This window comes from the organism of the source record quoted next, unplaced genomic scaffold, assembly GCF_019419815.1.
Source record: "Pyrus x bretschneideri cultivar Hongxiangsu unplaced genomic scaffold, Pyrus_bretschneideri_v1 Contig40, whole genome shotgun sequence".
Lineage (NCBI taxonomy): Eukaryota > Viridiplantae > Streptophyta > Magnoliopsida > Rosales > Rosaceae > Pyrus > Pyrus x bretschneideri.
In genome coordinates this window covers 4,401,136-4,416,002 of record NW_025999724.1, presented here as the reverse complement: position 1 = coordinate 4,416,002, position 14,867 = coordinate 4,401,136, and the positions used below count along the sequence as shown (strand labels likewise).

Here is a 14,867-nt window from a genome sequence, read left to right as displayed (position 1 = left end):
CTTGTCACATCCCGGCCCGAGGGGGACCACTTTCCGGGCCCGCTCCATCATCGTAGCACGATATTGTCCGCTTTGGGCCCCGATCACGCCCTCACGATTTTGTTTTTGGAAACTCAAACGAGAACTTCCCGATGGGTCACCCATCCTGGGAATGCTCTTGCGCGCTACTCGCTTAACTTCGGAGTTCTAATGGAACCCGAAGTCAGTGAGCTCCCAAAAGGCCTCGTGTTAGGTAGGGATGAGAATATACATATAAGGATCACTCCCCTGGATGATGTGGGATGTCACAGAACTCTTAACCCATATTTAGCAAAATATATCCAAGCGACCGTTTGTGATCTCTTAACCTATATTAGAGAAATAACAACTCATTTGTGTCTTACGTTATTTCAGTTCATCAACTTCGTTCATTGACTTGTTAACTTTTAATTGTGGCATACTAAATATGCATCATCCATATAATGAAGATTATGCAGATGCCAACAAATAGAATTGATCACAAGAAGTTCAAGCGATAAAATGAGCAAAAATAATATTATGATTTATGATCACATATTGATCTTTCAAATCCAGGCAATTATTCAAGAGAGAAAACTGAGCAAAACCCTCAGTTATTTTCTTCTTTCTTCTTCACCTAATTTCTTAAGTGTATATTTGAACGATGAATTTTCAAATTTCAAAGGATTAAGGTATGGTGATAAAGAAATGGATCACAAAAGGGTGGAACCAACCAACCAACCAAAGGGTGGAACTCTGCAAGCAAAGCAAGAAAACTGAGAACAAAAGCATTTGAAGTTCATTTATAATAGCTAATTTTCTTAGCAAGAATCAGTGGTTTTATTTCTTCTTCTAAAAATTTCTTATAAATTAAGAAAAAAATATAGAGGAAAATGCAAATCCAGTAGTCATATCATGGCAAGTCCGTACTCTGCAGACTGCATGTCATTGTCTTTGACATTAATGCCGTCCAAGTCCTCTCTGTCTAAAATAAATATATCACTCTGTCTTTCTGTGTGAGACTCCAACATAAATGCTTTCACAACCATCTTCCCTGCATTTGGCTACTCTCTCTTTCCAGTTGAGTGTAAATTCAAACCTCAAAAGGAGAAATCCCACCATTAAATCCCATCCCGCTGCATAATTTCATTGTTTGGGGCCAAAGTCTCTCACTTTTAATGAGATGGACAGCTTGAAGCTAGCTGAGCTTGTGCCTTTCCTTGCCTTTCAGACAACCCACATCCATATTTCTGTATAATTATTATTATAACATCACTTCCCCTTTCTCCAGATAGAGATCGAACTCCTCCAGCATTAACTCTCTCTCTCTCTCTCTCTCTCATTCTCATCAAAGATCAAGTCTTTTGTGGGGGCTTTAAATTGGGTTTTTCTTTTTCTTGGGATCTTTATTGTTGGGGTTTGGTGAGTGGAGCACTGGTGGCGGTGGTGGTTGGTGGTTGCTTCTCTCTCTACCCCTCTCTCTCTCTCTGTGTTTGAGAATTAATAGGGTAGTGTGAGAGATATGGGGAGGACTCCATGTTGTGACAACAAGAAGGACTTGAAGAAGGGGCCATGGTCGCCGGAGGAAGATGAGCTTCTTCTGAACTACATCATCAAGAACCATGGACATGGAAGCTGGCGTTCTCTCCCCAAGCTTGCAGGTTCACTTGGCTTTTTCTTCCTTTTCTTCTGTCTTGGTTTTTGGTGCATATATTGCCTTTTGAGCACAAAGTATCTTGCTTTTTTGAAACCCAAAAGCCAAAAGTTGGTTTTGCTTTGATTTTGTTGTTTTTCTGAAGACAAAGAAAAGTGCTTTTGTTTCTGTGTGATACAAATGGTGTCAAACTGGTGTTTAAAAAAAATGGTGTCAAGCTTTTCTTCCAATCTCTACTGAGCCACATAGTTTTTTTGTTCAACTTTCAAGGGAATGTGAGTGATGGGTTTCAAGATTCTGGTCCCAACCAACCGTTTTCACCCTCTTTGAATTAATTGGTAGCATCCGTACATTTGCAAACAAATTATTTATTTATTTATTACTATCCATCTTCTTCTCCACTTTTACTTGTGATTTTTATTGTACTTTCTAAACTTATTTTCCTCTTCAACCTGTTTGTATTCTTTCACTCAAATATAAACTTGCTTATAGTCTTAGAATCTGAACATTTTCTCCCCTTTTTTGATTTCACAGACAATCCTTCTAAGAAGTGGAGAAATGTTTATTAGTGGTTTTGGATCATGCCATTGTTAGCATTTTAATGGTTTTGCAGAATATAGGTGTATTAGGGTGCTAATTTTTCTTGGATATTATGGTTTAAAACATCCTAGGAGGTGGGAAAATTCATGTTACCCAATCTATCATGGTCGTCTTTTTCCAATAGGTCTTCAACGCTGTGGGAAGAGCTGCCGGCTAAGGTGGACAAATTATCTCAGGCCGGACATTAAACGAGGCCCCTTCAGCAAGGACGAAGAGAAACTCATCATACAGCTTCATGGCATGCTCGGAAACAGGTAGTATATTGGTGCTTCTTAACCGTGAGACACCGTGTTGTGGGTTGAAACTGATTTACCTCACAGGGAATTGGTGCTTCTTACCGTGATGCTCCGTGTCTTGGATTGATGCCGTGAGACACCGTATATTGGTGCTTCTTACCTTGTATTAACTGTGTTAAACCTCACAGAAATAACGTTCCACAAAGAAAACCAACCCTGCTGTTGTGTTAACAGATGAATACGGTAGATTTATCTTTTACCGATGATTGGCCCGGATTTGATAAATTGATGCATATGGTTTTATAATCTTATTTGATGAAAAACAATGGAAAATTTGTAACGTAGCCTCTCGTAAACCAAACTGTGTGCGATTTATCTGTTGTAGAAACTTTAACCTGTTTCTAACTCTCTTTTTATTTGTATCGAAAACATTTTTCAGGTGGGCTACCATAGCTTCTCAGTTGCCTGGAAGAACTGACAATGAGATCAAGAACTTATGGAACACGCACCTGAGGAAGGGCCTTATCGCCGTGGGGATTGATCCACAAACGCACGAGCCTCTTGCCTCTAACTGGTTAAGTAACAATGCACCTGCTTCCGCAGCCACCCGTCACATGGCACAATGGGAGAGTGCTAGGCTTGAAGCTGAGGCTCGGCTTTCCAGGGATTCATCACTCTTCAGCCGTGTTCCAGAGAAATCTGAGTCTGACCATTTTCTGCGCTTGTGGAACTCCGAGGTTGGAAAATCATTCAGAAAGCTCAGTACCTCGGATAAATTTGCATGCCAAAGCCCCATTTCTCAGGCATCTTCATCGACCAAATGTGGATCGCTGTCAGCCGTGACAACAGAAGTTGGCAACTTAACTGGGTCATCAACCATGGCAGGCAATCAAAACGAAGATTTGATATACAGACCTTTCTTGATCAACACTGAAGATGTGGAATATAAACCCTTCCAGTTCAACACTGAAGAGGTGGGATACAAACCCTTCCAGTCCAACACCGAAGAGGTAGAATTCAAGATCTGCCAGTCCAACACTGAAGATGTGATGGCGGGGTCTGTCTCCTCGTGTTCAAATGATTTGGAGGACTCATCAGATACTGCATTACAGCTGCTGCTGGATTACCCAACTAATGATGACATGAGCTTCTTAGAAAACAATGCCAATGACTATGCAACAACTCCTGCGGAGCTGACACCCAATTCTTTCATTTGCCCCCTCTGAAGCAGGCGTCCGAGCTTCTTTTGTTTTCGAATCTACCGCACGAATTTTTGGTGGTGGTTTTCTATAAGCCGTCGATTTAGTTAGAGAGCTAAGATGAAGGGTTCTGCGCTTAATTTTTGGCTTACACTTAAAGAGGCAGTGCTGTTACCACACCACTTAGTAGGGTTTCAACAACAATCCTAGTTTGTTCAGGATTCCGTATATATAGTAGATAAAGATTCCTCGATCGTTTCAGACATCGATTTACTAGTTAAATCTTGCTTAGTTTGTCGCTAATGACATATATATTTAGATGCTAATATGTACTAAGTTACATGTTTTCGGTTATTCTTCTTAGGCCTGGCAAACGGGTCGTGTTTGTCGTGTTCGTATCGTTTTCGTGTAACACCTGTTATCTTAACTGGTCGTGTCGTGTCACATCCGTTATCTTAACGGGTCCTTAACAGGTCGGGTCACTTTACCCAACAGGTAAAGTGACCCGACCCGTTATGACCCGCTCTGACCCGTTAAGAAAAATGGTTTTTTTTTCCTTAAATTTGCACATATCACACATTGCCACATAAATATTACTTCAAAACATTAAAACACATTTGTCGTTTAATTACTAGATCTACACTTGAAAATAAGAGCCTAATAAACAAACATCCATACACTACTAATTTATTACAAAATATTAAATGTGCAAGGATATGCAAAATGAAAAAATTTTTGTTTTCAAGGTTGTAAAGCCTTTCTCAAAAGTTTAAACCTTGCCAATGGAACTCAGAGCTTGCATATTATTCCTTTTACAAAATCCTCAATTTTCATCGATTATCATGACATAAGATTTTTTGGTATCAATAGTGTAAATATTTTAAATTGAAGATCAAATTCATCTCTGAATGTTTGGTTTTGCGATTTTTGGCGTATGCGATCTTAAAACATATACAAACAAGTTTGACGGTTGGATCATTGAAATTATTTTCGTAGAATGCGTATCCCATCAAAACGATAGATTCACTAACACTTGGAGTTTATTTATAATTTCATTAAGTATAACATAAGATTTTGTGGTATCTACTTGGGTAAATATTTTAAATTGAAGATCGAATTCATTCATTGTATTCATATAGGATCAAGAAGTGTAGCTGTAAAAAATCATCAAAATCGGAGTTAAAATAACCGTTAAATCGTGATTTTTCGTTGATAACCGTCGAAAAGTTTTGTCCCATTACTTTATATCTGAATGTTTGTTTTTTGAAAATTTTGGCATATGCGATCTTGAAGTATATACAAACATGTTTGACGGTTGGATCGTTGAAACTAGTTTCATAGAATGCGTATCCCATCAAAACAATAGATTCACTAACACTTAAGAATTTATTCACACTTTCATTAAGCATAACATAAGATTTTGTGGTATCCACTTGTGTAAATATTTTAAATTAAAGATTGAGTTTAGTCATTGTATTTGTATAGGGTCAAGGAGTGTAGCTATAAAACAAATCATCAAAATCGGAGTTAAAATAACCGTTAAATCGTGATTTTTCATTGATAACCGTCGAAAGGTTTTGTCTCTTTACTTGATCTCTGAATGTTTCTTTTTTGTGATTTTTAGCGTATACGATCTTGAAGCATATATAAACAACTTTGACAGTTGGATCGTTGAAATTAATTTTGTAGAATGCGTATCCTATCAAAATGATAAATTCACTAACACTTAAGAGTTTATTTTCATTAAGTATAACATAAGATTTTATAGTATCCACTAGTGTAAATATTTTAAATTGAAGATCGAATTCATTCATTATATTCACATATGGTCAAAGAGTGTGGCTGTAAAAAATCATCAAAATCGGAATTAAAATATCCGTTAAATCATGATTTTTCAATGATAACCGTCGAAAACTTTTGTCCCGTTACTTGATATCTGAATATTTTTTTTTTTTCAATTTTTGGTTTATGTCATCTCGAAGTATATACAAACATGTTTGACGGTTGGATCGTTGAAATTAGTTTCGTAGAATGCATATCCCATTAAAATGATAAATTCACTAGCACTTAAAAGTTTATTCATACTTTCATTAAGTATAACATAAGATTTTGTGGTATCCACTAGTGTAAATATTTTAAATTGAAGATCGAGTTCATTCATGATATTCATATAGGGTCAAGGAGTGTAGTTGTAAAAAATCATTAAAATCGGAGTTAAAATAACCGTTAAATCGTGATTTTTCGTTGATAACCGTCGAAAAATTTTGTCCCGTTACTTGATCTCTGAATGTTTGTTTTTTGAAATTTTTGGCGTATGCGATCTCGAAGCATATAAAAACATGTTTGACAGTTGGATCGTTGAAACTAATTTCGTAGAATGCGTATCCTATCAAAACAATAAATTCACTAACACTTAGAGTTTATTTATACTTTCATTAAACATAACATAAGATTTTGTGGTATCCACTTGTGTAAATATTTTAAATTGAAGATCGAATTCATTCATTGTATTCATATAGGGTCAAGGAGTGTAGTTCTAAAAAATCATCAAAATCGGAGTTAAAATAACCGTTAAATCGTGATTTTTCGTTTATAACCGTGGAAAAATTTTGTCCCGTTACTTGATCTCTGAAATGTTTGTTTTTTTGCAATTTTTTGCTGATGTGATCTCGAAGCATATACAAACAAGTTTAACGGTTATGATCGTTGAAATTAGTTTCGGAGAATTTGTATCCCATCAAAACGATAAATTGACTAACACTTTGAGTTTATTTATACTTTCATTAAGTATAATATAAGATTTTGTGGTATCCACTTGTGTAAATATTTTAAATTGAAGATCGAGTTCATTAATTATATTCATATAGGGTCAAGGAGTGTAGTTGTAAAAAATCATCAAAATCGGAGTTAAAATAACCGTTAAATCGTGATTTTTCGTTTATAACCGTAGAAAAATTTTGTTCCGTTCCTTGATCTCTGAAATGTTTGTTTTTTGCAATTTTTTGCTGATGTGATCTCGAAGCATATACAAACAAGTTTAACGGTTATGATCGTTGAAATTAGTTTCGGATAATTTGTATCCCATCAAAACGATAGATTGACTAACACTTTGAGTTTATTTATACTTTCATTAAGTATAATATAAGATTTTGTGGTATCCACTTGTGTAAATATTTTAAATTGAAGATCGAATTTATTCATTGTATTCATATAGGGACAAAGAGTGTAGTTGTAAAAAATCATCAAAATCGGAGTTAAAATAACCGTTAAATCGTGATTTTTCGTTGATAACCGTCGAAAAGTTTTGTCCCATTACTTTATATCTGAATGTTTGTTTTTTGAAAATTTTGGCATATGCGATCTTGAAGTATATACAAACATGTTTGACGGTTGGATCGTTGAAACTAGTTTCATAGAATGCGTATCCCATCAAAACAATAGATTCACTAACACTTAAGAATTTATTCACACTTTCATTAAGCATAACATAAGATTTTGTGGTATCCACTTGTGTAAATATTTTAAATTAAAGATTGAGTTTAGTCATTGTATTTGTATAGGGTCAAGGAGTGTAGCTATAAAACAAATCATCAAAATCGGAGTTAAAATAACCGTTAAATCGTGATTTTTCATTGATAACCGTCGAAAGGTTTTGTCTCTTTACTTGATCTCTGAATGTTTCTTTTTTGTGATTTTTAGCGTATACGATCTTGAAGCATATATAAACAACTTTGACAGTTGGATCGTTGAAATTAATTTTGTAGAATGCGTATCCTATCAAAATGATAGATTCACTAACACTTAAGAGTTTATTTTCATTAAGTATAACATAAGATTTTATAGTATCCACTAGTGTAAATATTTTAAATTGAAGATCGAATTCATTTATTATATTCACATATGGTCAAAGAGTGTGGCTGTAAAAAATCATCAAAATCGGAATTAAAATATCCGTTAAATCATGATTTTTCAATGATAACCGTCGAAAACTTTTGTCCCGTTACTTGATATCTGAATATTTTTTTTTTTTCAATTTTTGGTTTATGTCATCTCGAAGTATATACAAACATGTTTGACGGTTGGATCGTTGAAATTAGTTTCGTAGAATGCATATCCCATTAAAATGATAAATTCACTAGCACTTAAAAGTTTATTCATACTTTCATTAAGTATAACATAAGATTTTGTGGTATCCACTAGTGTAAATATTTTAAATTGAAGATCGAGTTCATTCATGATATTCATATAGGGTCAAGGAGTGTAGTTGTAAAAAATCATTAAAATCGGAGTTAAAATAACCGTTAAATCGTGATTTTTCGTTGATAACCGTCGAAAAATTTTGTCCCGTTACTTGATCTCTGAATGTTTGTTTTTTGAAATTTTTGGCGTATGCGATCTCGAAGCATATAAAAACATGTTTGACAGTTGGATCGTTGAAACTAATTTCGTAGAATGCGTATCCTATCAAAACAATAAATTCACTAACACTTAGAGTTTATTTATACTTTCATTAAACATAACATAAGATTTTGTGGTATCCACTTGTGTAAATATTTTAAATTGAAGATCGAATTCATTCATTGTATTCATATAGGGTCAAGGAGTGTAGTTCTAAAAAATCATCAAAATCGGAGTTAAAATAACCGTTAAATCGTGATTTTTCGTTTATAACCGTGGAAAAATTTTGTCCCGTTACTTGATCTCTGAAATGTTTGTTTTTTTGCAATTTTTTGCTGATGTGATCTCGAAGCATATACAAACAAGTTTAACGGTTATGATCGTTGAAATTAGTTTCGGAGAATTTGTATCCCATCAAAACGATAAATTGACTAACACTTTGAGTTTATTTATACTTTCATTAAGTATAATATAAGATTTTGTGGTATCCACTTGTGTAAATATTTTAAATTGAAGATCGAGTTCATTAATTATATTCATATAGGGTCAAGGAGTGTAGTTGTAAAAAATCATCAAAATCGGAGTTAAAATAACCGTTAAATCGTGATTTTTCGTTTATAACCGTGGAAAAATTTTGTTCCGTTCCTTGATCTCTGAAATGTTTGTTTTTTGCAATTTTTTGCTGATGTGATCTCGAAGCATATACAAACAAGTTTAACGGTTATGATCGTTGAAATTAGTTTCGGATAATTTGTATCCCATCAAAACGATAGATTGACTAACACTTTGAGTTTATTTATACTTTCATTAAGTATAATATAAGATTTTGTGGTATCCACTTGTGTAAATATTTTAAATTGAAGATCGAATTTATTCATTGTATTCATATAGGGACAAAGAGTGTAGTTGTAAAAAATCATCAAAATCGGAGTTAAAATAACCGTTAAATAGTGATTTTTCGTTTATAACCGTCGAAAAGCTTTGTCCTGTTACTTGATCTCTGAATGTTTGTTTTTTGTGATGTTTTGCTGATGTGATCTCGAAGTATATACAAACAAATTTGACGATTGAGATCGTTGAAATTAGTTTCGGATAATTCGTATCCCATCAAAACGATAGATTGACTAACACTTAGTTTATTTATACTTTCATTAAGTATAACATAAAATTTTGTGGTATTCACTTGTGTAAATATTTTAACTTGAAGATCGAATTTATTCATTGTATTCATATAGGGTCAAGGAGTGTAGCTATAAAAAATCATCACAATCGGAGTTAAAATAACCGTTAAATCGTGATTTTTCGTTTATAACTGTCGAAAAGTTTTGTCCCGTTACTTGATCTTTGAATGTTTGTTTTTTGTGATTTTTTTGCTGATGTGATCTCAAAGCATATACAAACAAGTTTGACGGTTGAGATCGTTGAAATTAGTTTCGGAGAATTCGTATCCCATCAAGTTCAATGGTGTGTGTATGTGTGTGTGTGTGTGTATATATATATATATATTTATTAAGTAGATTTAAATCTATTTATTTTGTACGTATAATTGATTGGTATACGGAGTAATACATCACGTGAGTCATTATAAAAATAGTGAGATATATCATATATATGATAAAAAATTAATAACTTAAAAAAAAAAAAAATCTCACCACTTCTATTAATTTTCATTTTTCCCTCTCTTTTTTGTTTCCTTTTCAACTTTTCTTATAATTTTCACTTTTCCCTTCGACAGCCTACGGTGCCTACCCATCTTTCCCTAATTCCCTCTTTTTTTTGTTTCCTTTTCAACTTTTTTTTATCACTTTCATTTTCCTTCCCTTTTTCTTCAAAAAGGACGACGCTGCAGGGAATGTAATAAAATTATCAATTATGGAATCAAATCAATGAATGCATATTAATTAATAATTATTATAGTTTTTGTAAAATTTAATTCAAAATTTAATATATATATATATATATATAATTATTATAGATAGTTAATATTTTGGGGGTATAATTATTATAGTTAATTTAATATATATATATATATATATTTATTATAGTTTTTAGGGGTATAAAATTGTTAAATTAATATATATATATAATTATTACAGTATTTTTTTAGGGTTATAAAATTTCAAAAATAATATTCTGCTTATCGTGTATCGTGTTACCTGCGTGTGCGTGTATACCCGAATCAACCCGTTATCTTAACAGGTGCTTATCGGGTTACCCGATAACGACCCGATTCGTTATCGTGTCGACCTGAACACCTGTTAATTTCGTGTCGTGTCGTGTCGGGTTATCGGGTCGTGTCAGGAATTGCTAGGCCTAATTCTTCTTCTCCTTGGATGAAAATGTTATGCCATGGTATGTGATAGGATTTGATTCTGTAATTTGCGACATCATACCATGGTCACTCAATGAACTGAGCTTTCTTGGACGGCAAGGCCCACATGTTATGCTCTAAGAGCAGTTCCACTGTCAGAAAGGCCCCCAGGCTATTCACTATTTAATCCATTCAGTGAACAGTAACTGTCCTTAATGAACAATAACTGTCTTTTGCATCTTTACTCTTACATTGAATAGCTCTGGCAATAGGTAATAAAATATTAATATTTTTTTTTTATAAAATAATACAAAATAATTTTATTTGTAATTTCAGATATAATTTTTAATCAGTCTCGTTGTATCACGTGTCATGTAGTTATGCAATTTTTTTAGATGTATGATTTGGTTATACAATTTTTTTTATAGAAGAATTTGAAAGACAGATTAATGGATGGTTATGAAATTCAATAAAGGGAAACAATATAGGAGTTGAGATTGACTTTGTACCCTAAAGGTTAAGCTTATATCACCTATCATTTTCCTTGGGTGAACTCGTTGGAAAGAAAACATATATACGTGTGTGTGTGTGTGTGTGTGTGTGTGTGTGTGTGTGTGTGTGTGTGTGTGTGTATGTGTATCCTTAGATTTCCAAGTTCCACCTGTCATACATGCAAGACGACTATACTTGTGAATAACTAGCCACCATTTCCTTGTAATTTAACCTCAAAACCTTATATCTCGAATCTATGGAGCATGTGGAATGCGATTGTGGTCTTGCATGCACCATCGGTGCACTGTGAGACATAGTGCTATTGAAGCAGACGTGTGGGGGTTCCCTGCCGTGTGGGTTTTTCAATGACAGAGGAGTCGGAGAGAAAGAAGAAGAAGGTGTGCGGGAGGTGGAGTGGTCGAAGGTTAGGGATCAAGTGTGGCGGGGTGGCAATGGAGATGGAGCTAGGGAATGAAACGCCCGAATTGATTTTTTTTTTTTTTTTCAAATTTTATAAATTTTTTATTAGTTGTTTTTAATTTTTAATTTTTTTTGGATTTTTTTATTAATATTTTGTATTTTTATTAATTTTATATTGTGGCTGACGTCGCCCAGACGTCAGCCTTGCATCACGTTGCCTTCGGGCTCTCGGGCTGGCAACTCGTGCCGGGCCTCTTCCTCGGGCTTGCTCGGGCTCTCTCGCCAGCACACACTGGGCTTGCTTGCTCGGGCTCTCTGCCACTATTCGCGGGCCTGTCCCTCAGGCTCTAGCACACGCTGAAGCTGCTCTAAGAGCACACCTTCGGGCTCAAGAAAGAATGTGCCTACACCCGGGTCTCGTGCACATAAGCTCGCACGTCACTTGCATGATATAGTATATGTGAGAGACAGTTCCATTTCTTGCAATTGATTCTCACTTATAAGCTCACATACCACTCACATGACACAAGAAATGTGAGATACTTGTTGCAACATACGGTGCAAGCAAGTTTTTCTCCTTAGGCCGAGCTCTAACTTCTTATGATGCTTTTATTGCTTCTTGTCTATCAGTTTTTGTTTTGCATGATGCTTGCTGAAAGTAGGGAGTGTTGATCTGCTACTGCACATCTTAGCTAATGAAAGCTGCAAAATGCAGTGGTAGAAAAGAAGAGTTTCTTGACCATTTTTAGGAATCAATGAAAGATGACTAGTGTAGAATTATCGCATTACTAAGAAAACTTCAATCCTCCAAAAGATATCTGAACCATATGAAGAAACAAATAACAAACTTGGAATTCACAAGTCAAATAGACTTCCTATAAACACATGGATGACAATGAACAGTTGCTGATTCTGTAGTCAGTTTTCACACAAATTAAAGAACACAATGAACAAACCGACCCGAACCCCAAAGTACAAAAAGCGCAAACAAGAAAGATATACATATGAAAAAACCAGAAGTTACACAGATTGTTTTCAAACCAGGATTGAAAGCACTACTTCAAAAACAACCGAGGAACTTCTTTGGAATGCTTCCAGTTGCACGGTACTTAGCAGCGGTCTCATCAGCCTTAAGAAGTTCTTCGCCTTTCTGGGCTAGAACCATTGCCCTCTTTTCATCCGCTTGTTTGTGAAGTAAGGCAACTTTGTTTTGCATTTTCTCTGCATATTGTGCCTTTTTCTTCTCCAATTGTTCCTGTTAGCCATAGGAGCCGTTAGTGTTGAACACAAACTAGGAACAATGCTACTTAAATCGGTTAACTTCATACTGTTTAATTTTAAGTTCAAAGTATGGATAGTTCCATAATTGCTGGCACTTCTGCATGAAATCAAAACAGAAGATCCACTAGAAAACTTTGTTTATGGATAAAGAGAATGTGCCTCTTGCTTACTAACTAGGTAGTGAAACAGAACTAATTTCTAATTGCATTACATTTTACAGGTTAAGAAAGTTTATCTTCAGCGAATTATTTACACACACCCGATTCTCTCCCCTTGCACACCATGCACCCACTCTAATTTATGGCCTTTGGATTATATAAATCAAAGGAGAATAAAGGGGCAAAAATAACACGGTGTGCAAAAGGTGAAAAGAGGTACGTGGAAATGATTTCCCATTAATTACAATCGTCAACCAGTCCATGTTCCAGCATTCTAATCAAGAAATTAAATTAAAACTAGGGCGTTGGATGGACCGTAACATCCAACATTCCATGGGTGTATCTAGAACAAAGCAAAAAAACAAAGGAAGTTTTACCTCAATGCTTCTGAGTTTGGCTTCCACAGCTGCTTTCCTGCTGCTTTCCCATGCAGTAACATCAGAAAGTTTCTTTTGGGCCCTGTGTATCACCCACAAAACAGCAACACCATCAAGCTTATCACAAAATGCAGCTCTTCTTTCAAAGAAATAGTCTCAATGTCTTGAAATATGTAAAATATCAACTTCAATTCATTTTTTTTTTTTTACAAGACGATACTCTATTCTAAACTACTCAAATTTAGAGGCATAGGGATTCGAAGTTTCGCACTCTGGTACAAAGGACAAACACCGTACCCTACCCTAACACCAATAATTTAATTCCTGTTAACCATAGATTTTTTTTTTTTTCTCAAATTAAATTACTACAATTCAAACCATATTGTAAATCTAATCACCCCACTTGACTTCTAGGAATCCAAAATCATGGCACATATATTTTTGGTACAATAATTGAAAGGCAATTAGGTTGAGTGAGAAATCAAGGCTTACTTGTTCTCTGCCTTAGCCTTTTCACTTTCTTCCCATGCCCTGACAAAAGACATACTCTTTTCCTTCTCCAGTTGTGCAAGTGCTATATCTGTAATTCGAAAAAAAATTGACACGCGACCTTTTAGCTGTGACGGTCGAGGTTACTAATTCAAGTGTTATAATATAAATTGAGGTTACTAATTCAAGTGTTATAATATAAATTGACGACATGATTGATAGATCGGGGTAATACTATTAAAAAATATTACTTCAACACCACCACAAACAACCAAACGGAATATAATTTCAAAAACCAAATTAAAATCAGTAACTCACCTCTGTCAATTGATCCTCCTGAAGCCTTTTTCTCCACAGTTTCTGGAACCTCTGTTAAAAAAGTAAAACAAAAAACATTTCACCGCAAACGCACTGCAGGTTTTTAACTTTTTACTGTCCACTGAGACAAATAGAGAGAAACACAGAGACTTCACTTACTGTCAACTACGGTGAGAGCTTTGGTATCATCGCCACCCTTGACATCCACATCACTCGGCGGAACCACATCCGCTTTCTTCTCAACGGCAACGTCGACAGGGGCCGAAGCCGGGGGCGGCTCCACCGGCAGAGACGGCTCGGCCTCCGCCTTCTTCAGCTGCTCTTCCATCGTTGCTCCCATTATTTCTTCAATAAAAATCTTACACGGATAACAACTCGAGAGCTCACAATCGCAATCCCATCACGTCCTTCGGTATATATACGAGCGAGAGAGCTCAGCTGACGTGAGCGTTATCAGCCGTTGGTTTTATAGACACTTGGATCCGACGGTGAGTGTGCGTTTGGTGTAAATGCTAGTTCGTGACGACATGTACATGAACTGATATGGAGATGCCACGTAGGCGCGGTTGAGATATGATTATGTCGGCAAAGGCGTGGGAACGGAAGCGACACCGTTTCGGGTCGGGTTGTCCGTTGAAAGATTTTTATGACGAAGTGCGGCTTTTCAGTGGGAGGAATGGTGTGGTGGGTCATCCCCACGCGCGTAGATAGCGCGGGAATCACCATTATTCTGTTTCTTTTTCCTTTCTCTTTACTTTTCTCTTCCCTTTTCCGATTATTTGAACCTATTATATTCATGGGTTTGATCCCCTTTAATTGATTTGATGGAATGGTGGGACTTTCTAGTTCGACTCAATTTCCATAATTTCGTACTCGTCCAAATTTCCTAAAAATAAAGTTTTAAAATACGTTAGGCGATAGTCGGGCGATGGGTTGG

At 35.4% G+C, this 14,867-nt stretch overlaps 2 protein-coding genes across 2 annotated transcripts; one reads left to right on the top strand and one right to left on the bottom strand.

The window, feature by feature from the left end:
- Positions 1 to 1,028: 1,028 nt before the first annotated feature.
- Positions 1,029 to 3,951, top strand: LOC125469038 (transcription factor MYB17-like). Its single transcript, XM_048565920.1, has 3 exons — positions 1,029 to 1,658; positions 2,376 to 2,505; positions 2,927 to 3,951. Exons 1-3 carry the CDS (start codon positions 1,520 to 1,522, stop codon positions 3,711 to 3,713), a joined length of 1,056 nt encoding a protein of 351 aa, XP_048421877.1. The 5' UTR covers positions 1,029 to 1,519; the 3' UTR covers positions 3,714 to 3,951.
- Positions 3,952 to 12,135: 8,184 nt separating this feature from the next.
- LOC125469167 (remorin-like) lies at positions 12,136 to 14,340 on the bottom strand. Its single transcript, XM_048566233.1, has 5 exons — positions 14,090 to 14,340; positions 13,931 to 13,981; positions 13,616 to 13,703; positions 13,124 to 13,205; positions 12,136 to 12,562 (listed from the first exon to the last, which is right to left on the bottom strand). Exons 1-5 carry the CDS (start codon positions 14,268 to 14,270, stop codon positions 12,368 to 12,370), a joined length of 597 nt encoding a protein of 198 aa, XP_048422190.1. The 5' UTR covers positions 14,271 to 14,340; the 3' UTR covers positions 12,136 to 12,367.
- Positions 14,341 to 14,867: the final 527 nt, after the last annotated feature.